We start from the raw sequence: 24,686 nt of genomic DNA, 5'->3' as shown, positions 1-24,686 counted from the left end.
CACAAAAGTTAGTATGCAGGTACAGCAAGTGATAAAGAGGCAAATGCAATGTTGTCGTTTATTGCAAGGAGAATGAAATATAAAAGGAGAGACTAAAGCAAAATACTGCAGATGCTGGAAAACTGAAATGAAAACAGAAAGTGCTGGAAATACTCAGCAGGTCAGGCAGCATCTGTGGAGAGGTCACAGACCTGAAACATTAACTCTGCTTCTCTCTACACAGATGCTGCCTGACCTGCTGAGTATTTCCAGCACTTTCTGTTTTTATTATAAAAGTAGAGATGTTTTGCTACATTTGTACAGGGCACTGGTGAGACCACATCTCGAGTATTGTGCACAGTTTTGGTCTCCTTATTTAAGGATATAATTGCATTGGAAACCGTTCAGAGAAGGTTCACTTGACTGATTCCTGGGATGAAAGGGTTATCTTATGAGGAAAGTTTGGACAGGTTGGATCTGTATTCATTGGAGTTTGGAAGGGTGAGCGGTGATCTTATTGAAACATAGAAGATCCTGAGGGGACTTGGCAGGGTGGATATTGAAAGGATGTTTCCCCTTGTGGGAGAGACTAAAACTTGGGAGCACAGTTTAAAAATAAGGAGTCTGCCATTTAAGACAGAGATGAGGAGAAATTTTTTCTCTCAGAGGGTCGTGAATCTTTGGAACTCTCTTCCCTGGAGAGCGGTGGAAGCAGGGTTATTGAATGTTTTTAAGGCAGAGGTAGACAGATTCTTGACAAACAAGGGAGTCGAGTTCACAAACAAATCAGCCATGATCTCATCGAATGGCGGAACAGGCTCGAGGGGCCGAATAGCCTACTCCTGCTCCTAGTTAGTATGTTCGTAAAAGGGTTTTCTCCCATTCTTATTTTACTTTTCCATCACAAAACTTAGACAAGCGCCATCATCCAAGTTGGATGGGGCAAGGGAACCAGCAGGAAATGCCAATTCCAGGTCATTTATACTCTGAAGTCATGCGTCATTATTCTGCTCAAAAATGTCACATCTCTCAGGACAACAGGAAAACAACTGTGGGTGGGGCTTTTACACAATCTGAGGCTGGATTGGAAATATCCTAAAATTGACAGTTGCCCAGTTACTTGCCCCAATAAAACAACTTGCTTTCAAACTTCCACCATTTAACCTGCCATCAAGAGAGCAGTTTAAGCTCTTTTGGTATGGAAGTTTCTACAAACCTTCTGACCACAGAGATTTATAACACAAAGGGAGGTCACTGACATAGATTCTCTGAAATAACTTAGTCCCACTCCCTGTGTCTTTTCTCCATAATCTTTGAAATTTCTCTTATAAAAATTAACCTTTCAAAAAGTTATGGGTTCTGCTTCCATCACTGTTTATGGTAGGGCATATAATATCCTAACAATCCTCTACAATAAAAAAACAACAACTCACCAACCAGTGGAAATCGTTTTCCCTATATGCCTCATCAAAACCTCTCAATTTTGAACACCTCGATTAGATTTATTCTTAACCCTTCTCCATTCTAATGGTGAGGCCCAGTTTCTCCAATGTCTCTTCATAACTAAAGCCCTTCAGCGCTGATGCCATCACAATGAATCTTTTCTGTATCCTCTCATGGCCATCACACCTTTCCTGAAGTAGGGCACTTCCCACTTCTAAAAAATTATGTATCCGATTTCCGAATTCTCTGCTCTTCTGCACTTTTTAAAATTTAAAATTTAGCGTACATGTTCAAATGTATCCCTTTGCGATTCTCTACATTAGGTAAAAATATCAATTTTTTTTTAACATATTGCTTTAGCTTTAATAGAGGCAAAACTATACTATCCAAAAGATTTGTTCAAATCATCTTTTTGAAAAATATTTTTTTCCCTGCCATGTTCTTAAAACTGCTAAGAGAAGTTTTTGAAACACAGGCTTTTATCACAGCAGGGGATGTCATGAGTGCATACATTAGAGGATTGTTTGCAGAATCAAGAGATGTGAGGCTAGGCCGAGAAATTAGAGTTGATGTAATCTTATTGAATGGTGGAGCAGGGCTTGAAGGGCCTACCCCTGCATATATTTCTTATGTTTTTAACAGAAGACTGTTTGGGGTGTGTCACTAGGGGAATGGGTGCAATAAATAAGTACTCACAGTCCAGTATGAATGGGGGCCTGTCATCTCTGTTTGATAAACTATTTGAAACAAATGGGTAGTTGTAAAACATGAGGTAAAGATTGCTTTCAGGAGGAAGAGAACCACAAACCAAAATTATATAAGACAGACACCATGTTTAACTTGGTTAGAAAAGGAAAAGAAAGCAAAGAAGGAAAGAAACCCTGAGACGTGAACAGGTTTGGAGAAGCCATCTTCATGATTTCTCATTAAATCTATGCACAGTATGTTTCGGGTGCAGGGCAAACATGCACTATTCTGTATGATTGGTTAGGGTGTTTAAGATTAATATTTTATCCGTAACAAAGTGAATTATAAAACTTACTACTGTCTTCAGTTGCATGAATCTGTTACAAGGGTTAAGGAAGGAATTATCCATCACATTAAATTTCATCTGACACATCTGCCATGTCCTCCCGCAGTTGTTACTGTACTCTTCAGCTGACCATGCTCTAATTTTTGCACCATCTACAAATTTTGGTGTTGTGCTCCCATATCCAAGTCCAGCTCCTCTATCTGTAAAGAGCAGTAATGGTTCCAACATGGAACACAGGGAGCACCATTGCTTATAACCCTCCCTCCAGAACAAAATCCACTAACCATGGTTCTGTTTTCTGTCCTTTAATCTGTTTCCTATCTATGATGCCACATTCCCTTTAGTATGGCACCTCTATTTTTTTTTTTATCAACAAGCCTATACAATAGCTTAACAAGTGCCTCTTGAAAATCTATTTACACAACATGAACTGCATTTCCTTCATCAATACACAGTTATTTCAAAGAATTTATTTTATTCCAATTTCTTTCTCCAAATTGCATTCTCTGTATTCAATTATCGTCTTTCTGTCTCCCACTATTAACAAAGAGGGCAAAACAGTGAGCTGTTATTTTTCTCAAAAGGACATGACTTCAGTTGAAACTCAGCAGAATTCAGTTTCCAGAATCATAAAACCAGAGATAAATAAAGTTCTCATTCCTTTCTGTGTCTATGTCCCCTCTCCACCAGTGCAATCAAGCACAATCCTCACAACAATCAGTCCATTCCAGAGACCAGTTAAAATGTAAAATACAAATATGACTAACCTGCAGCACAGGGCAGGCTCGGGAGCTTCCATTCTCTCAACCGATGGTCAATGCAAATGGCAACGATTTCATCCCAAGGTATTTCTGAAACCAAAGGCCCCTCATCTATTGAGACTACCAACATCAAGGAACAGCTCTCCTTCCATCTGCTGTAGACTCTGTTCAGGAGGTGTTCAACCTTTGAAAGCAGCAGTGGACAAGTTTGCTGTGACACTGGGACCTGAGACACGTAATGGGAGATCATATCACAGACCTTAGCCCATGGAGCTACGAGAAACAGAAAACAATTACCACAGTAACATAAATGTTGGATCACCAACACGGAGTAAAATCTTCTCACAGTAGCATTATGCTCATACCTTGCAAGGGAGGTAGATCCATCACCGGTAACTGAAAAGACAGCACCGCTTTCTTTAGCCAGGCCAGATGGTTATTAGAATTCCACTCCTTGTGTGCCAGTATTTCATGAGCTGTGGGTCCAGAAAACTCAGCCACAGGCCAGGAAAGATTGTACAGCTGCTCGGAGGACACCACTTCTGCAAGGAAACCCAGCACATCATTGTAATACTCAATGATGGAGCTCGGGTCCTGGGAAGGCAATGCAGCCAATTGTCTTTCGGACTTATCAGTGTAAAGCTGGTCGCTGAACTCTCGGCACAGCCCGTCCTCAATGAACTGCATCAGAGTCTGACAGCAGACCTCCGGGGGTGGTGGACAACGTGAGGCCAGCCATCTTACTGCTTCAGAAACCTAAAAAAATTACATCCATATATTTAAATCATGTGAAAACTCACTGTAATAGGTGACAAAAATAACACTGCATATTACAGGAAACATTATACACAGCATTATTTTCTACGTGGTCTGTTTGTTGTTGTAAAAAGGATGGTGATCAAACAAAAAAGATGCCACTAAACAATTTCCACACTACAATATTTAAGTAACCTTTCTGCTACAGTATTTATTTTTTGAGCAGAGTTAAAACTGTACGTAAAAACAGGCTCTCATCCAGATACAAGAATCCTGCAGATAATGGCTCTTTAATGGTCTGGCATTACACAGAAGCATTTCAAACACAAACTATTGCCTCAGCCCAGCTGCACAGAAGATCTAATTGTGGAATTAGAGCTCAGTGCTTTTGAATGAGATGAATTTGATGCAATGAGACAAGAAACACAAATAGTTTTTATACTTGCATGGGATGTGAGCATCACTGGCAAGGCAAGCATTTGTTGCTCATCCCTAATTGCCCTTGAGGTGGTGACGGTGAGCTGCCCTTCTTGAACTGCTGCAGTCCATCTGGTGTAGGTACACCCACAGTGCTGTTAGGAAGGGAGTAGCAGGTTTTTGACCCAGCAACAGTGAAGCGGTCCAGATCATGGAGGAGCTATACTCAAGAAATGTTGTGTAATCCATCATCTTTATTAAAACTGGATTATTCGTTCTGTATTTTGGTTTGCAGGTGCTGCTGCATTTTTTGCCCATTCCTGGTTTCCCTGAGAAGATGGATTTCTTTCTTGGGAAATCAACTAGTTCATTTCAAAAAGCACTACTAGTTAAGCACATTATGTGATGGGTCTGGAGTCACATGCGGGTTAGAAACTACCATATTTACTGAATTCTCAGCCTCTCAGTTGCTAGTCCAGTACCTAAGCACCACTCGACTGTACTCTACAGGTTGCTGAGCTTCCGGTTGCTTGCCATTTCAACACTCCCCCCTGCTCTCATGCTCACATCTCTGTCCTGGAGCTGCAGTGCTCCAGTGAACATCAACGCAAGCTCGAGGAACAGCATCTCATCTACCGATTAGGCACACTACAGCCTGCCGGACTGAACATTGAGTTCAATAATTTCAGAGCATGATAGCCCCCCCATTTTACTTTTATTTTGAGTTATTTTTTCTTCCTTTTTTTTTTTACCATTCTTTTTTACATTTTTTATAATTTTTTTTTGCATTTATTTCATTTCATCTTAGTTTGTTCAGTTTGCTTACCCACTGTTTTTTTCAGGTTTGCACTTGCTGCTGTTCAATATTCAGTGTATTAACACCTAATCTGTACTAATGCTCTGTCTTTCAACACACCATTAACATATTGTTTGCCTTTGCTCCGTGACCTTTTGGTCAGCTATGTGGCTTGGTCCAATCTAGACCTCCTTTGTTATCTCTTGCCCCACCCCCACCTCACTTGCTTATAACCTGTGACTTTTCTAATATTTGTCAGTTCCGATGAAGGGTCACTGACCCGAAACGTTAACTCTGCTTCTCTTTTCACAGATGCTGCCAGACCTGCTGAGTGGTTCCAGCATTTCTTGTTTTTATTTCAGATTTCCAGCATCCGCAGTATTTTGCTTTTATTATGGTGGATGGCATTGTCAGAGTTGGACTTGGTGGTTTGCATTGCAAGAACTTTTGATAATACTGCAGCATTCCTTTCTGAGTCAGCCTCTATGAATTAAACAGTTGGTGATAACGATTTCAAAATATTACCAAGTATTTACAGCACAGAAACAGGCCACATGGCACAACAGGTCCACGCTGGTGTTTATGCTCGAGGCTCCTACCATCCCTCTTCATACAATCCCATCAAAATATCCTTCTACGCTTCTTGTCCTTTCTCTCTCATGCACTTCTCTAGCTTTCCCTTGAATGCATCTATACTAGTTGCTTCAACCACTCCCTGTGATAGCCAGTTCCATATTCTGTCCACTTTCTAGATTTTCTCCTGATTTTCAGGTTTCTCCTGAATTCCTCAGTGGACTTATTAGTGACTAGGTTATATTTATGGCCCCTAGTTCTGGTTTTGCCTGCAAGTGGAAACATCTTTATGTCTACCCTACCAAGCCCTTTCATAATTTGAAAGGACTCTATCAGCGCACCCCTCAGTCTTCTCTTTTCTAGATAAAAGGGCCCCAGACTGTTCAATTTTTCCTGACAGGTATAACCTCTCAGTTCTGGTAACGTTCTAGTAAATCCTTTGCGTCTTTTCCAGTACCTCTATATCCTTTTTAAAGGTGTGGCCTAAACCAAGGCTCCATATAAATTTACCATAGCTTCTCTGCTTTTCAATTCTATCCCTCTAGGAATGAAACACAGTGCTTTCATTCCTACTTCTGGTGAATTGTCTAACTGTACCCACATATCCCTCTGTTCCTTTACCCATTTAAACACTTATTTGCCATTAAGTATGTGACCTCCTTATTCCTCCCGCCAAAGAGCATTGCTTCGCAATTATGTAATTATGTATATTGAAGTTCATTCTTCAATTACACACCCATTCTGAAAGTTTATTAATGGCTTCCTGTATTAACTACACCTGCCAATTTGGGGGCATCTGTAAATTTCTAATTTGTACATTCCAATTCCGGAGTCCAAATTGTTTATGTAAATGGTGAACAATAGTGATCCCAGCATCAATCCTTGTGGAACATTTCTTCTCACCATTTGCTAGTCCAAGTAACTACCCTTAATCACTACTTTCTGGTTTTCTATTTTGCTATCCATTCTGACGCCAAATGTTTTGACCTTAGTCATGAGTCTATGATGCAGTACCTTTATTTTTATTTTTTATTTAGAGATACAGCACTGAAACAGGCCCTTCGGCCCACCGAGTCTGTGCCGACCATCAACCACCCCTTTATACTAATCCTACACTAATTCCATATTCCTACCACATCCCCACCTGTCCCTATATTTCCCTACCACCTACCTATACTAGGGGCAATTTATAAAGGCCAATTTACCTATCAACCTGCAAGTCTTTGGCATGTGGGAGGAAACCGGAGCACCCGGAGGAAACCCACGTAGACACAGGGAGAACTTGCAAACTCCACACAGGCAGGACCCGGAATTGAACCTGCTGTGAGGCTGCGGTGCTAACCACTACGCCACTGTACCTTATCAAAGGCTTTTTAGAAATCCATGTCTATACATTACTCTTATCTACTCTTTCTGTTACTACTCAAAGAATTCAATTAGGTTGGTCAAGCATGACCTTCCATTTTGGAATCCGTGCTAACTACTATATTATATTTTTCTGTTACATTTTTGAGTTAGGATTCCATTATCTTATTTTAAGGGGCCTTGATAGAGTGGAGGTGAAGGGTCTATTCACTTTAGCAGAGAGATCAGTGACGAGGGGGCATAGATTTAAAGTGATTGGTAGAAAAATTAGAGGGGAGATGAGGAAAAATTTTTTCACCCAGAGGGTAGTGATGTTCTGGAAGAGATCCTCAACTCATTCAAGGGGAGTTTGGATATCCACCTCAAGTGCTGTAAGCTGCAGGGCTACTGACCAAATGCTAGAAGGTGGGATTAGAATAGGTGGATTGTTTTTCAGCCAGCAAAGACACAATCGGCCAAGTGGCCTCTTTCTGTACCTGAAACTTTCTATGATTCTATGATCTTTTCTACCAACGTTAAGCTAATTAGTCTATAGTGCCCACAGCTTGTTCTTTATAGGGATCACATTGGCAGCCCACTAGTTCTCTAGCATTATTCCCTTTTCTAAAGAATTTTTAATGTATGTGTAACAGCGCCTTTGTTATCTCTTCCCTAATTTCTTTTTAGATGCACAGTTGCAATTCATCTGGACCAGGGGTTTTATCCCCTCTAAATTTTATTAGTTTATTAATTAACTTCCTCCTTTCTATCTTAAATGTCTTGATGTCCTTTTTAATCCTTCTTCTCACGTCATGTCCATCATGTTAGTCTCCCTGGTTAATACCGAGGCAAAGTAATCATTTAATACTTCTGCCATTTTGCTGACATTACCTGTGAATTTATCGTATATTCTTTTGTGGCCCTATCCCCATCATAATTTTGCTTTTGTTATTTGATTATTTGTTATTTGGTCACCATACTATAGGAAGGATGTGATTGCACTGGAGAGGGTGCAGAGGAGATTCACCAGGATGTTGCCTGGGCTGGAGCATTTCAGCTATGAAGAGAAACTGAAACGGCGAGGGTTGTTTTCCTTGGAGCACAGAAGGCTGAGGCAAGATATGATTGAGGTGTACAAGATTATGAGGGGCTTTGATAGGTTTAATAGGAAGAAACTTTTTCCCTTAGCGGAGGGGTCAAGAACCAGGGGGCGTAGATTTAGGGTAAGGAGCAGGAGGTTTAGGGGGATTTGAGGAAGCATTTTATCACCCAGAGGGTGGTTGGAATCTGGAACGCACTGCCTGAAGAGGTGGTGGAGGCAGGAACCCTCACAACATTTAAGAAATATTTCGATGAGCACTTGAAACACCATAGCATACAAGGCTACGGGCCAAGTGCAGGAATATGGGATTAGAACAGTTGGGTGCTGTATGGCCGACACAGACACGATGGGCCAAAGGGCCTGTTTATGTGCTGTATAAGTCTATCACTCTATGAGACTGTAGAATACTTTATTTCTTTTTATATTCTTTGATAAATCAAATTTGTATTTTCTCTCTGCCTTCCTAATTTCATTGACTTCTTTCTTAACCTTTTCATATTCTCTTTTGTTATCCTCTCTTTTACTGTCTGTGTACTTAGTGTATGCTTTTTTCTTCAGTTTCAATTTTTCCCTCATTTCTTTATTCATCCATGGTGTGTCATTACTGGCTAGTTTATTCTTGCTTGTTAGTGGGATATATTTCTCTGGGATACAATTGATCACCATTTTAATTGTTTCCCACTGTTCTTGTTATCAATAAACTTTTCCAATTTACTTTCCCTAGTTCCATTTTTATCCCCTTAAAATCAGCTTTTGTCCAAATTTATTACTTTGGTATCCATCTTACTTTTGTCTTTCTGAGTCTTCACCTTAAACCTTATGATCACTTTTGGCTAGGTGTACCCCTACGCTCACTTCTCTTATCAGTTCTGGTTAATTTCCCATTACCAGATCCAGCAATACTCCCTCTCTTGTTGGGCTTTTTACATACTGGGCAAATACAATGTAAAAACTCCATTCCCTTTACTCCTTTTACTGCTGCTTCTGGTCATTTTTTGGGGGGGATCTCCCACGATTATTATACTATATCCTTTATTAATTTCAGATATTTGCTTCCACATTTCATCCTTCCCCTCCTCACCACTATTAGGTGGTCTGTAAGATATTGCTAGTAGCATGATCAATCTTTTCTTACCTTCTATTGCAATATGGATTCTGCTTCTATCGTCTGTTAGTTTTTTTCCATTTTCTACTGCGATTACCTTAGTTCTAATTAGTAGTGTCACCCCCCACCCCATTCTTCCTTCCCTATCCTCTCTGATTATGTTATAACCTGCAATACTTAATTGCCAGCCCTATTCTTTAAGTAGCCATGTTTCAGTTATTCCTACAACATCTAGTTCTCCGCTACAGATTACTGTCTCAGACTGGTGCGTTGCATTGGACTTGGACATCTATAGCATCAAACTGGCTAGCAAAACAAACCACCACATCTAAGTCCTTGCACCACACTAGAGGCAGATTTCCTCATCAGCTGCATGATGGACATCAATTTAGGGCAATACCTGCGTAAAAAAGAAAATTACCTGGAGGCCAGTTAAGATCATATGTGCACTTGTATCTTGGGGCGCAGTGCCAACCATGATTGGTTTGCAGAGGCAAGCAGCTACTCCTGAAGCTGTGCAACATCTGGTGTTGCAAAGGAAGTAGGGAATGCACCAGAGGCCACCATTCGAGGACAGAGAGTTCTTAGAAGAATTATAGGGCTGGAGGAAGTTACAGAGATAAGGAGGGATGAGGCCATGGAAGAATTTGAACATGATGATGAAAATTTTAAAAAGATCCTGGATTGGGGCTGAAATCCACAAGTTTCTGACTCAGAAAGCATTAAGCCAATTTGACACTTGAATGGTAAGCAAATGGTTAAGATGTTGCTCTGTTACATTTCAATAACGCCAAGCTAACCAAGGAGGTCTCTATCACATTTAGTAATGGAACTTTACCCTGTTTGATCCCTGAAGATAGTTGCTTTTTCCTGGGATCAGGACGATCAAAAATTCAGACACGAGGTGAGTAGCCACTAGTGCTTCAAGCTTTAGACCTTTATATAAAATAAACATTTCTATCAATATTTTGTACATAGAGCATGTAAAAGTTCCATTAAAGTATCTGCTGCTAGTGCCACAGAATAATGAAGCTAGATAAAGCTCCTGCAACACAAGATACAAAAAGCCTATGACATTCAAAACAATGTATTCTGATCAGTGCTGGCAACTAGATCTTAGGTGAGCATTCGCAAGCACCGGATGAGACACAAAACTGAGGAACTTTTGAGGACTTGTGCAACAGAACCTCAAGTTTAATAGACATGCAGATAAAGTCTGTATCTGAATGTGCGCAGCATTCACAACAGAACGGATGAATTAATAGCACAAATAGAAATAAATATGTATGACCTGATGGCCATTACAGAGATACGGCTGCAAGATGACCAAAGCTGGAACCTGAATGTTCAAGGGTACTTGACATTTCGTAAGGACAGGAAGCTAGGAAAAGGTGGTGGGGTAGCTCTGTCAATTAAGGATGACATTAGTACAATAGTGAGAGATGACCTTTGTTCTAAAGATCAAGATGTAGACTCAGTTTGGGTAGGGATAAGAAATAGCAAAGGTAAGTCGTCACTTGTGGCAAGAGTTTACAGGTCCCCCTAACAATTGTTGCACTGTAGGACATAGTATACAGGAAGAAATAATAGGGGCTTGTAAGAAAGATACAGCAATAATCATGGGTAATTGTAATCTACATATACATTGGACGAATCAGATTGATAAAGGTAGCCTGGAAAATGGGTTTGTCGAGTGTATTTGGAACAATTTCGTAGAGCAACACATTCCAGAGTCAACCAGAGAGCAGGCTATGCTAGACCTGGTAATGTGAAATGAGACTGGATTAATTAATGACCTCATAGTAAAGGAGCCTCTAGGTAGCAGTGATCATAACATGTTTAATTTCGCATTAGTTTGAGGGTGAGAAGTGTGGGTGTAGGACTCATATTTTGAACTTAAATAAGGGCAATTAAAAGGGTATGAAGGTACAGTTGGCTAAAGTGAACTGAGAAAATAAGCTAAAGGGTAGGACAGTAGAGATGCAGTGCCAGCCATTTAAGGAGATATTTCATAACACTCAGCAAAGATACATTCCAGTGAGAAAGACTCTGAGAAGGATGCACCATCTGTGGCTAACTAAGGAAGTTAAAGACAGTATCAAATTGAATGAAAAAGTGGACAATTCTGCAAAGATTACTGGCAGGTCAGAAGATTGGACATAATTTAAAAACCAGCAAGGAATGACTAAAAAAATAATAGGGAGAAATTAGAGTAGGAGAGAAAGCTAGCTAGAAATATAAAAACATATAGTAAGAGTTTCTACAAGTATTTAACAAGGAAAAGAGTAACTAAAGTGAGTGTTGGTTCTCCAGAGAATGTCTGGGGAATTAATAATGGGAAATAAGGAAATGACAGACACGTTGAACAGAGGATATTTTGTGACTGCCTTCTCGGTAGAAGACACAAATAACATCCCAGAAATACTTATAAATCAAGAGGTGAAAGGGAGGGAGGAACATAAAACAATTACAATCACCAGGAAAAGGGTACTTGGAAAACTATTAGAACTGAAGGCTGACAAGTCCCCAGGACCTAATGGCCTGCATCCTCAGGTCTTAAAAGAAGTAGTTGCTGAGATAGTGAATGCACTGGTTTAAATTTTCCAAAATTCCCTAGATTCTGGAAAGGTCCCATCAGATTGGAAAATAGCAAATGTAGCTCCTCTTTTTCAAGAAAGGAGGAAGACAGATAGCAGGAAACTATAGGCCAGTTAGTCCAACATCTGTCATAGGGAAAATGCTAGAATCTATTATTAAGGCGGTTATAGCAAGGCACTTATAAACTCTTAATGTGATCAGGCAGGATTAACATGCTTTTGTGAAAGGAAAATTGTGTTTGACTAATTTATTAGAGTAACAAGTAACAAGCAATGTGGATTAAGGGGAACTTGTAGATGTGGTGCACCTGGATTTCCAAAAAGCATTTGATAATGTGCCACATCAAAGGTTACTACACAAAACAAGAGCTCATGGTTTAGGGGGAAACATATTAGCATGGACAGAGGATTGGTAGCTAACAGGAAGCAGAGAGTAGGGATCACTGGGGCATTTCCAGGTTGGTAAGCTGTAATTAGTGGAGTGCCACAGGGATCAGTGTTGGGGCCTCAACTATTTACAATCTAGATGAAGGCACCGAATGTATGGTAGGTAGGAGTAAGTTGTGAAGAGCACATAAGGAGTCTGCAAAGGGATATAGATAGGTTAAGTGAGTGGGCAAAAATTTGGCAGATGGAGTATAATGTGGGAAAATGTGAACTTGTCCACTTAGGCAGGAAGAATAAAAAAGCAGTATATTATTTAAATGGAGAGAGATTGCAGAACTCTGTGGTACAGAGGGATCTGGGTGTCCTGGTACATGATTCACAAAAAGTTAGTATACAGGTACAGCAAGTGATTAGGAAGGCAAATGGAATGTTGTTTATTGCAAGGGGAATGGAATATAAAAGTAAGGAAGTTTTGCTACAGTTGTACAGGACGTTGGTGAGACCATGTCGGGATTACTGTGTACAGGATAAAATTGCATTAAAAGTAGTTCAGAGAAGATTCACTCAACTGATTCCTGGGATGAAGGGGTTATCTTATGAGGAAAGGTTGGACAGGTTGGACCTGTATCTATGGGAGTTCAGAAGAATTAGAGGTGATCTTGATGAAACAAGATCCTGAGGGGACTTGATAGGGTGGATGCTGAGAGGCTATTTCCTCTTACAGAAGAGACTAGAACTAGATAACACGGTTTAAAAATAAGACAGACATGAGCAGAAATTTTTTCTCTGAGGGTTGTTAGTCTGTAGAATTCTCTTCCCCAGAGAGCAGTGGAGGCAGGATTATTGAATATTTTTAAGGCCGAGTTATATTCTTGATAGACAAGGGACTCAAATGTTATGGCAGGTAGACTGAAAAGTAGAATTGAGGCTACAATCAGATCAGCCACAATCTTATCAAATGGCAGAGCAAGCTCGAGGGGCCAAGTGGCCTACTCCTGCTACGAGTTCATATGTTCGTATGCAAGTCAGAATTAAATAAACAAAGCTCTCCCTTTCCACAATTACTATTTCTAACACCCTCCCAACACAATTTACATATCCTCCACAGTATTATTTCATTCCCCAAATCCCAGACTTTTACAACATCACATCCTCCTTCAACATTAGTCCAATCCAGCTCCTGACCACTTTTTAATCTCATGCTTCCTGAGACTGTCAGGCAATGTCCCTAACCCTTTTAAACCATCGCCATTACCTCGCACCGTCACCAGCCCACCCTCAACTCCTCTAGCTTTCCAAAATGTTTTTGTATTCGATCGGGGGATGTGGACGTTGCTGGCTAGGCCAGTATTTATTGCTCATCCCTAATTGTCCTTGAGAAGGTGGTGGTGAGCTGCCTTCTTGAACCGCTGCAGTACTTGGGGTATAGTTACACCCACAGTGCTATTAGGAAGGGAATTCCAGGATTTTGACCCAGCGACAGTGAAGGAACAGCGAATTAGTTCCAAGTCAGAATGGTGTGTGGCTTGGAGGGGAACTTGCAGGTGGTGGTGTTCCCATGCATCTGCTGCGCTTGTCCTTCTAGGTGGTAGAGATTGCACGTTTGGAAGGTGCTGTCGAAGGAGCCTGGGTGCATTGCTGCAGTGCATCTTGTAGATAGTACACACTGCTGCTACTGTGCTTCAGTGGTGGAGGGCTGAAGGTAGTGGATGGGGTGCCAATCAAGCAGGCTGCTTTGTCCTGGATGGTGTCAGCTTCTTGAATGTTGTTGGAGCTGCACCCATCCAGGCAAGTGGAGAGTATTCCATCACACTCCTGACTTGTGCCTTGTAGATGACGAACAGGCGTTGGGGTGTCAGGATGTGAGTTACTCACTGCAGAAGTCCCAGCCTCTGACCTGCTCTTGTAGCCACAGCATTTATGTGGCTGGTCCAGTTCAGTTTCTGGTCAATGGTGGCTCCCACGATGTTGAAAGTGGGGGATTCGGCAAAGGTAAAAGCGTTGAACGTCAAGAGGAGATGGTTAGATTCTCTCTTGTTTGAGATGATCATTGCCTGGCATTTGTGTGGCGCGAATGTTACATTCCCTTTATCTTTAACCTGCTATTTTTATTCAAGGATCTTAAATACTTTTGTGCTCATTTCTCCCACTGTTGCAGTCCTAACTTCTGACCAGTTGACAATGAGCCACATTCTATGACTACAGTCGCAGCTCACTATCCCTCTTCATCTTCCTCAACCTTTCTTTTACCTTCAACACTGCTCACCACTCCACTCTCCTCCATCTTCCTTATTTCCTGCTTCAGATCCACCTGTTCTCTGAAGTGCTCAGAGGCTATCTTTCGTATGAGGAGGGTAATGACTTCCTCTGGCCTCCTTTAAAATTGGCCAGTACTTCAAAGTAGCCAGCCTGAATGCTGCTGGCAAATTCTACAGGATGCTGCACAACAAAGCCAGAAGTAATCATATATTGTGAAGCTGAAAAACTAGTAAGTAGGTTCGTACTTGAACCCTATTGGTGCAGATGCTATCTTCACAACAATAACTAAAACACTTCTACCCATCAAAATTCCCATCATGTATTTGTAGACACTAGCTGATATGTTCTCTCTATTTGGTCACATTGAATCAGCTCATTTCTATCTGCTGTCATTAGAGCTTTGGAGAAGCTGAACATGCAAATAGCAGCTGTCCCTGCACATACCAGAAAAGGCTCCTGCAGCTGGTATTAAATGTCCTTTTGTTGTGCCTGACAGTCTGTTTTCAGTTTTAATATCAATAGTCAAAGCCTGACTGAACTGCAGGAGAGAAAGTTGTCATTTAAATCTCATAGTGTTGATTTGTTCCGCAAAATTACTTTGATGGACATAACTTTCTAGTCTTACTATTGAGTCTTATTAGTAAATTGTCCAGTTGATCAGTTCTTCAGAGTTTCAGAAACTCATTCCACAGAGCCCCTAGTGGCTAGCGCATGCAGCTACATTGTAATCAGCAACACAAGAGAATTGAATGGGAAGAAGTGACTTGATAAGCTCGGATTGTTTTCACTGGAACGACGGAGGTGGAGGGGCGACATGATAGAGGTTTACAAAGGTATGAGCGGCATGGCAGAGTGGATAGTCAGAAGCTTTTTCCCGGGGTGGAAGAGTCAGTTACTAGGGGACATAGGTTTAAGGTGAGAGGGGCAAAGTTTAGAGGGGATGTGCGAGGCAAGTTCTTTACACAGAGGGTGGTGAGTGCCTGGAACTTGCTGCCGGAGGTGGTGGCGGAAGCAGGTACGATAGAGACGTTTAAGAGGCATCTTGACAAATACATGAATAGGATGGGAATAGCGGGATACGGACCCCGGAAATGCAGAAGGTTTTAGTTTAGGCAGGCATCAGGATCGGCGCAGGCTTGGAGGGCCGAATGGCCTGTTACTGTGCTGTACTGTTCTTTGTTCAATTTACAGTGGTAAATGTTGGCCAAAACATCTAACAGGATGCAAGAAAATGGAAGAAACTGCATGCCCTACACTAGCTTCTTGATAATAGATCTACAAAGGCTTACAGCATATCTTATTCAAAAATGACAAAGCACGGGAGGTAGGACAAGATAAGATTTTACCAAAAAGCATGGGCATTTACAGCACTCAACTGGATCTTATAAATACGTTTCTAGCTTGAATTTGACAAGAGGGACAGTAATGGTGGCAATTACTGGAAACTAAATAGGCTGGCTGAACACAAAGCTTCATTTTGTTAAGATGTTAAAAGGAGTTTTAAATGTACTGGCCAAAGAATTTCTCATGCTTACAGTTGTTAGACATAATTATCCTGAGGCAAAAATTCCAATTTAAAAATAACACTTCAAGTTTCCAGCCTTTATTATTCCACTACAGTAGTTGTGCAATGTTGGCTCCAGATCTCACCTTCTATCACCTCTTCCTCATTCAATGACATTTCCTCTCCGGGAACAAGGATGACCAGTGGGACTGCAGGGTTTAAAGGTTTAGCTTGTAAAAGCTGTCTGACTTGAAGCATAGCAGAGAGCCAGTAGACTTCCTCCTCATCCTGGTCTGTGCCTTCTTCTCGAGCTGGTAGTAAGAGGATCAGAGCAGTTGTCCCCAACAGCTCCTTCCGCTGTTCCATCGCATCCACATCTGTGTCACTCAGAGGACCTTTGGTCACCTGGTTTGTAAAACCACCAGATCACTAATAGGTGTGAATCAGACACAAATGTAACTTCTGAAAGAACGTTTATGTTACTGAACCTTTTCAGGTCAACTTTGAAAAGGCTGTAATCTTTATCCAGCCCTCACCTTTACTAAGATGTTTATGCAAGGCCCTTACCTTCACACAGATATGCACAAGTACATCAATTGCTTCATTGCTGGTCACTGCTTTGCACAGATGTGTCTGAATGACACTATCAGCATCACCGGCCAGATCATCCACCCTTTCACTTCCTTGGAATTTTACTTTCAGCCAATCAATCAAAGTTCTAAAAAGTAGAGAATAAAAATTTTCTAATTAATTTGAAAATAAAAATGACAAAGTAATTTAGTGATAAAAGCTAAAAAATGTTTGCAATTTTCTTGCAACTCATTAGTCCAAATTATTTTTTTTAAAAATCACAATATGAATTAATATGAATATGCTGTGCTGTTAAATTCTGCAACTGTGTTCCAGGCTCAGCGACACTTTAAATTTTAATCATGTGTAAAATACTGGTGCACTGGCATTGCCTGGCTGTCTTAGCATGGAGAAAGTTACCAGCTGTTGTCATACTCGCCATGTGCTCCGGTCACCAGCAATATCTAAAATTGGAGTTTAAATCTAAGTGTCAGTGAATGGAACTGGTCTTACAGTCAATAATGTTGCACTCCATGGCACCCTAGCACGCTAATTCACAAGACTTGTTTTGTTTTTTGCATGAATTTCACAACTTTACAGTAGCAATGCTCCTTCAGTATCTCATTTGGTAGAAACAACATACAGCTGCCATGCAGCCAAGATGATCCAAGGTCTGTTCTGAGTTTGCTGATCTCAGGTCAGCTACAGTGAGAACATTTCAACTGGATTCTGTTCTCTGGGCTGGGGTTAAAAAACAAAGATTGCCGTTCTTGAATAAGAAGAGGTTAAAATGTTTCAGTTGCTGCTCGTTTCAGCTCAGGTTTGATTAAATTAGTTTCATAATGGTGGAGGTTTGCCCGCAGTCTGTTCCTAGATGTACTGGGTTATCTGGGCAGGTTGGAACACGTCCAGTTTTCCAATATTCTCTGGACCATGATCCAGAGCAAGTGAACACAGACCCAGGAAAATCTCCCTTAAAATATCTTTTAAACCAGATTAACACATGGACGCTTCCACTGGATGACATATTTTACTGATATTGTCCTCCACCTATTTAAAGTTACTTTCAAGACAATGTTGCACATCAGCGCATTGGTGCAGTGACACTGGTCTGAGAATATTTGGTTCCTCTCCCTTTACTAATTTTCCTGCCCAGCTGCACTGTTGGGTGTGGAGGAGAGTAGAAAAGGTATATTTTTAAAAATTATTTCACGGGCTTTGGACGTCGCTGGCTAGACCAGAATTTGTTGCCCATCCCTAATTGGTCTTGAGAAGATGGTGGTGAGCTGTCTTCTTGAACCGCTGTAGTGCATCTGGTGCAGATACACCCACAGTGCTGTTAAGATTTTGACCCAGTGACAGTGTAGGAACGGCGATATATTTCCAAGTCAAGACTTGGACTTGGAGTGGTGGTGGTGGTGTTCCCATGGATCTGCTGTCCCTGTCCTTGTCGGTGGAAGAGGTTGTGTGTTTGGAAGGTGCAGTCGAAGGAGCCTTGGTGAGTTGCTGCAATGCATCTCGTATATAGTACACACTGCTGCCACTGTGCATCGGTGGTGAAGGGAGTGAATGTTTAAGGTGGTGGATGGGGTGCCGATCAAGCAGCTGCTTTGTCCTGGATGGTGTTGAGCTTCCCGAGTGTTGCTGGAGCCGCACTCATCCAGGCAAGTGGACAGTATTCCATCACACTCCTGACTTGTGCCTTGTAGACAGTGGCTTTGGGGAGTCAGGAGGTGGGTTACTTGCCACAGAATTCCCAGTATCTGACCTGCTCTTGCAGCCATTTCTATGGCTGCTCCAGTTCAGTTTCTGGTCAATGGTATCCCCCAGGATGTTGATAGAGGGGGATTCAGTGATGGGAATGCCATTGAATGTCAAGCAGAGATGGTTAGATGGTTGGAGATGGTCATTGCCTGGCACTTGTGTGGCATGAATGTAACTTGCCACTTATCAGCCCAAGCCTGAACGTTGTCCAGGTCTTGCTGCATATGGAGAGGGACTGCATCAGTATCTAAGGGGTTGCAAATGGTGGCAGTGGTGATACTCAACAGAAGCCAATATCTTTCTGGCAAGGTTGAGAAACAGGACAGTCCCCAGCCCCAGCCGATGAATGGACCTCCACTGCCTGGCAGCAGCAATAAATGAAGCTGAAAGAAGATTGCCCAAGTATCCCCCTTCCTCTCTACACCAGGTGTACCGAGCTTCCAGAGACAGCGGAAGTCAGGAAGGAGCCACATCCTCACCAAACAAATATTTACTTTTGGCAACTCTGTGCCCTGCACCAGTCCTCAGCTGACAAGATGAGTGTACGACCTACTCCACGGCTTCCTGCACTGTCTTTGTAACTGACTAGCGAAATTACCTTCTCTCCTAGCACTGAAGTGTCTGTTTAGCTTGGCTAGGCAACTAGCCTAGGCAGCTAGTCAAATAATAAATGATGGGAGTTGTGCACAGGTTTACAACTTATCAACTGGTACAGCAATCTAAGGTCAGTAAGTTGGTAGACATTTAACAAAATACTTTACACAAAGATTCAGGGAGCCACTGAGTTCAGAAGCTTATTCTAACCTGTTGGTGTCACTAAGTTCGTATCCTTCATCACTTGGCAACAGTAAAGCAACCTTCCAGAAGATTCTCTCCTGACGAGTTGGGAAGTTATCCGCAACCAATGCAAACAAATCCAAAGGAGTCCAGGCAGCTTCACTAAAAGTGAAATTATAATTCAAATGTAAGAATAACTGCTGTATCTTGCATCATAGGTATCACACAGAACAAATATTAGCATCCATTAAATCATAGAAAAAAAACTGCCCACTGACTCCATCTGGATAATGCCGCCTTTGGTCATTTATAGGCCCCTCTGCTCTCAATAGACATGTTTGTGCAATTGCAATTTGCCCGTTATATACGATGGCTGGTATAACATGGTACCATTAATAACAATGCTCTCTATTTCAGCCCTACTTCAAAGTTCCTGAAAATGCTGTTGCTGTGTTTTGTGAATGCCTTTCAGAAATTAATATTTAATAATGGGATGATCAAATGTATTACAACAGTGCTGCAGGATAAATGGCTAAATTTATATCTGTTCCTTTTTTTGTAAAATCATCAGCTTTTCTTGTACTAACAGTTAGACTGTAGAGGCTGCTACCTACAAAATGCCCTAGTTAATTTCAAAGTTCCTGAACCGCTGCTGCCACCTTTGTGAATTTGTTTCTGAAAGTAACACTTAATAAAGGGTGATTCAAATGTATGAAAAACTGGTTCTGCACTCGTATGACAGTGGATGGAAGATGACCCGAAAAACTGTTGAACTGCCTGAAATGTTTGGTCTGCTTAACACAGTTTAAGCATCACCTTTATAATTGACGCCTGTGCTAATGGCATATGGTCAGTGCCATTGCCAAACATTTAGGCAACCGTGCTATATAAACAGGGATGGTACAAGTGGTTGGGTCTGTAAGTCGATGGCCTAAATGGCTTGTTCTGAAAGGTGAGAATGTCAATTGTGTCTGCACTGAATCTATGCCACAAAATTTGACAAACGTGTTTCTGTACCAGAGGAGCTGCTGGTAGAAATTCTGAACTCTCATTTGATGAGATCTCTTCTTCCTCCTCTGCAGCAACCTGCAACACAAAAAAACAAAGTGCTGTCACAGGTAAATACATATTTTCTCATCTCATCATGCCAAACTGCACTCTGCTCATCAGCAAGCGTCGGCAGATTACAGGAACGACAACACAATGGAAATCTTCAACACACCTAGAAGATTGTGTCAGAAGGTCAAAGAACCAACTATTAACATTTCTGCCTCCAGCATTTGTACCTCAACACTGTCCTCTTTAGACTCAAGAATTAAACACACCAACCTACAAAGTAGTTGGGTGAAAGTATCTATCTGGTACAGGATTCCAACTGAAGCCCTCTGAGCACAGTACTCCAGTGGTTGGGATGTTGCTCAGTGTGCAGAGGTAAAATCCACATCTCAATTTCAAAAAATATCTGCAATTATTTGCTGCAAAAACTCTGTAAAAATGACTTTGATATCTTACTGAAGACTGCTCTCATGAGAAGAATGATATGTAATTTGTAGTGATTACAGAATGGTTTCACTCTGACAAAGGAGAATGGGTAAAAACCACTTGTTACCAAATAACTGACACTACTATAGTTAGTCCAAGAAACATACATTAGTGGATCATGAAACTGGGTGGGACAGAGAACATTTAAACTAAAATGGCAAAAAATGCTAGCTTCTGTAAAGGATAGACGGTACAAGAGAATACAAAGGACAAGAGAAATTAATGAAATCAATCAACAGGGTTGATTGATTTGAGAAGAGAAGAAGTTTTGAATGGGACGCCATCAGGAGTAATAAAAAAGGATGCCACAAGAGAACTAAGCAGGAAGGGGAAAATGAAAACAAGGAAGGAAAAAAGTGACAGATCAAGGGTCCTAGTATGATTCCCAGCATAACTTTTTTTTACAAAATATATATACAACTCGTGGTATAACTAGTAAGTCGGATGAGAGGGCATTTTATAAAGTGTGGAACATTATATCAGTTGATGGAATATGCATTTGAGGTGGAGGCTCACCACTCTCAGGCTGGAAAGTAGCATTGTACTGTTGTTACAGTGCTCACCTAGGGTATTGTTTTTGCTGGTGTGACCAGTTGGCTGCTGCCACAACGAGCCATGATAGATACAAGTGTCACTGATAAATCCAATAGCAAATTGGAGAGAAACTTCTTTAACCAGAGAGAGTGGTTAGATTGTGGAACTCGCTACCACAGGGAGTAGTTGAGCCAAATAGTGTGGGTGCATTTAAAGGAGAAGCTAGATAAGCATGAGGGAGAAAGGCTGAGAAGGATAAGGTTATTTATTATCATTTTATTTTATTATTTAGAGATACAGCACTGAAACAGGCCCTTTGGCCCACTGAGTCTGTGCCGACCAACAACCATCCATTTATACTAATCCTAACTAATCCTACTAATACTAACCCCTGGGAAGGACAGCATTACCCCTGAAATAATCAAGAGTGCCAAGCCTGCTATACTCTCAGCACTACATGAACTGCTATGCCTGTGCTGGGACGAGGGAGCAGTACCACAGGACATGCGCGATGCCAACATCATCACCCTCTATAAAAACAAAGGTGACCGCGGTGACTGCAACAACTACCGTGGAATCTCCCTGCTCAGCATAGTGGGGAAAGTCTTTGCTCGAGTCGCTCTGAACAGGCTCCAGAAGCTGGCCGAGCGCGTCTACCCTGAGGCACAGTGTGGCTTTCGTGCAGAGAGATCGACTATTGACATGCTGTTCTCCCTTCGTCAGATACAGGAGAAATGCCGTGAACAACAGATGCCCCTCTACATTGCTTTCATTGATCTCACCAAAGCCTTTGACCTCGTCAGCAGACGTGGTCTCTTCAGACTACTAGAAAAGATCGGATGTCCACCAAAGCTACTAAGTATCATCACCTCATTCCATGACAATATGAAAGGCACAATTCAACATGGTGGCTCCTCATCAGAGCCCTTTCCTATCCTGAGTGGTGTGAAACAGGGCTGTGTTCTCGCACCCACACTTTTTGGGATTTTCTTCTCCCTGCTGCTTTCACATGCGTTCAAATCCTCTGAAGAAGGAATTTTCCTCCACACAAGATCAGGGGGCAGGTTGTTCAACCTTGCCCGTCTAAGAGCGAAGTCCAAAGTACGGAAAGTCCTCATCAGAGAACTCCTCTTTGCTGACGATGCTGCTTTAACATCTCACACTGAAGAATGCCTGCAGAGTCTCATCGACAGGTTTGCGTCTGCCTGCAATGAATTTGGCCTAACCATCAGCCTCAAGAAAACGAACATCATGGGGCAGGATGTCAGAAATGCTCCATCCATCAATATTGGCGACCACGCTCTGGAAGTGGTTCAAGAGTTCACCTACCTAGGCTCAACTATCACCAGTAACCTGTCTCTAGATGCAGAAATCAACAAGCGCATGGGTAAGGCTTCCACTGCTATGTTCAGACTGGCCAAGAGAGTGTGGGAAAATGGCGCACTGACACGGAACACAAAAGTCCGAGTGTATCAGGCCTGTGTCCTCAGTACCTTGCTCTACGGCAGCGAGGCCTGGACAACGTATGCCAGCCAAGAGCGACGTCTCAATTCATTCCATCTTCGCTGCCTTCGGAGAATACTTGGCATCAGGTGGCAGGACTATATCTCCAACACAGAAGTCCTTGAAGCGGCCAACATCCCCAGCTTATACACACTACTGAGTCAGCGGCGCTTGAGATGGCTTGGCCATGTGAGCCGCATGGAAGATGGCAGGATCCCCAAAGACACATTGTACAGCGAGCTCGCCACTGGTATCAGACCCACCGGCCGTCCATGTCTCCGTTATAAAGACGTCTGCAAACGCGACATGAAATCGTGTGACATTGATCACAAGTCGTGGGAGTCAGTTGCCAGCATTCGCCAGAGCTGGCGGGCAGCCATAAAGACAGGGCTAAATTGTGGCGAGTCGAAGAGACTTAGTAGTTGGCAGGAAAAAAGACAGAGGCGCAAGGGGAGAGCCAACTGTGCAACAGCCCCAACAAACAAATTTCTCTGCAGCACCTGTGGAAGAGCCTGTCACTCCAGAATTGGCCTTTATAGCCACTCCAGGCGCTGCTTCACAAACCACTGACCACCTCCAGGCGCGTATCCATTGTCTCTCGAGATAAGGAGGCCCAAAGAAAAAAAAAAAACATTAATCCCATATTCCCTACCACATCCCAACCATCTACCTACACTAGGGGCAATTTATAATAGCCAATTTACTTATCAACCTGCAAGTCTTTGGCTGTGGGAGGAAACCGGAGCACCCGGCGGAAACCCATGCGGTCACAGGGAGAACTTGCAAACTCCGCACAGACAGTACCCAGAACTGAACCCGGGTCGCTGGAGCTGTGAGGCTGCGGTGCTAACCACTGCGCCACTGATATGTCTAGATGAAGAAGGGTGGAAGGTGACTAATGTGCAGCATAAAGATTGACATGAACCAGTTGGGCCAAAGGGCCGGTTTATGTGCTATGTAATATAAGTACCGTATACACGAGATGCTGAGGTCATCGCCTGTGGGCAGTTCTGGGCTCACCACTCGGGGACTCAGTTTGCAACCAGGGCCTGCCCTGCCTGGAGCGGCTGGGAACGTCCACATTTGTTTTCTCAGGCGTTTCCGAGCTTCAGCAGTAGCTCTCCATCTAACAGAACATTTGGAAATTGAGAGTTAAAAGTCGTTTCGGAATACATAATTGAAAGAATCTGCAGCATCCTCTGCTCCCTCTCCCATCAACACCACCACTTTCAATTCACAGAGCAGCTTTGATGCTTCTGCAAATATAGTCTAAGATTACAATAGGAAATAGAAGGAATGACTGGGTAATTCCCCAGTCAAGCCTGGAGAACACATTGCTGTAAGTGATTAGGACTGATTTTATGCACGTACTTGGTAATATATATCCATCCTCCACTCTCTGCATTTTACTTGAGAAATAACCCTGCTTTCAATTGAGAGAAGTTGTTGTAGTTTTGGTACTGAGTTCTGTTTGCTTTCTTTCGTAGAAACTCTTCCTAAATAGGAACAGGAGTAGGCCATTTAGCCTCGTGAGCCTGTTTCACCATTCAACGAGATTGTTAATCTGCAGCCAAACTCCATATACCTGCCTTTACCCCATATACCTTAATAGCTTCAGCTAACAAAAATCTATCATAGAATCATAGAATGGCGACAGCAGAGGAGGAAGCCATTTGGCCTGTTGCATTTGCGCCAGCTCTCTGCAAGTTCAACTCACCTAGTCCCACTCCCCCGCCTTTTCTCCATATCCCTGCAATTTCTTTCTCTTCAGATAATTATCCATTTAATCTATCAATCTCATTCATAAAATTAACTATTGATCCAATAGATTCCGCCTTTTGCGGAAGAGATTTCCCAAGTTCTACAACCCATTGTGCAGAGAAGTGTTTCCCAATTGTACTCCTGAAAGGACTAGCTCTAATTTTCAGACCAAGCCCCTA

General features: G+C 42.1%; 1 protein-coding gene across 1 annotated transcript in view; it reads right to left on the bottom strand.

The window, feature by feature from the left end:
- The window catches only part of mcm3ap (minichromosome maintenance complex component 3 associated protein), a 104,125-nt gene that overhangs the window by 19,724 nt on the left and 59,715 nt on the right, over window positions 1-24,686 (bottom strand). The window contains exons 18-25 of the mRNA XM_068036198.1: window positions 23,717-23,872; window positions 20,185-20,253; window positions 19,195-19,329; window positions 16,624-16,774; window positions 16,203-16,461; window positions 10,148-10,245; window positions 3,582-3,972; window positions 3,223-3,489 (exon numbers count right to left, since the gene is read on the bottom strand). Coding sequence (XP_067892299.1) covers window positions 3,223-3,489; window positions 3,582-3,972; window positions 10,148-10,245; window positions 16,203-16,461; window positions 16,624-16,774; window positions 19,195-19,329; window positions 20,185-20,253; window positions 23,717-23,872 — 1,526 coding nt within the window. The remainder of the gene's footprint in view (window positions 1-3,222; window positions 3,490-3,581; window positions 3,973-10,147; window positions 10,246-16,202; window positions 16,462-16,623; window positions 16,775-19,194; window positions 19,330-20,184; window positions 20,254-23,716; window positions 23,873-24,686) is intronic.

The sequence above is a fragment of the Heterodontus francisci genome, chromosome 7 (assembly GCF_036365525.1).
Source record: "Heterodontus francisci isolate sHetFra1 chromosome 7, sHetFra1.hap1, whole genome shotgun sequence".
Lineage (NCBI taxonomy): Eukaryota > Metazoa > Chordata > Chondrichthyes > Heterodontiformes > Heterodontidae > Heterodontus > Heterodontus francisci.
This window is presented reverse-complemented; position numbering and strand designations above follow the sequence as displayed.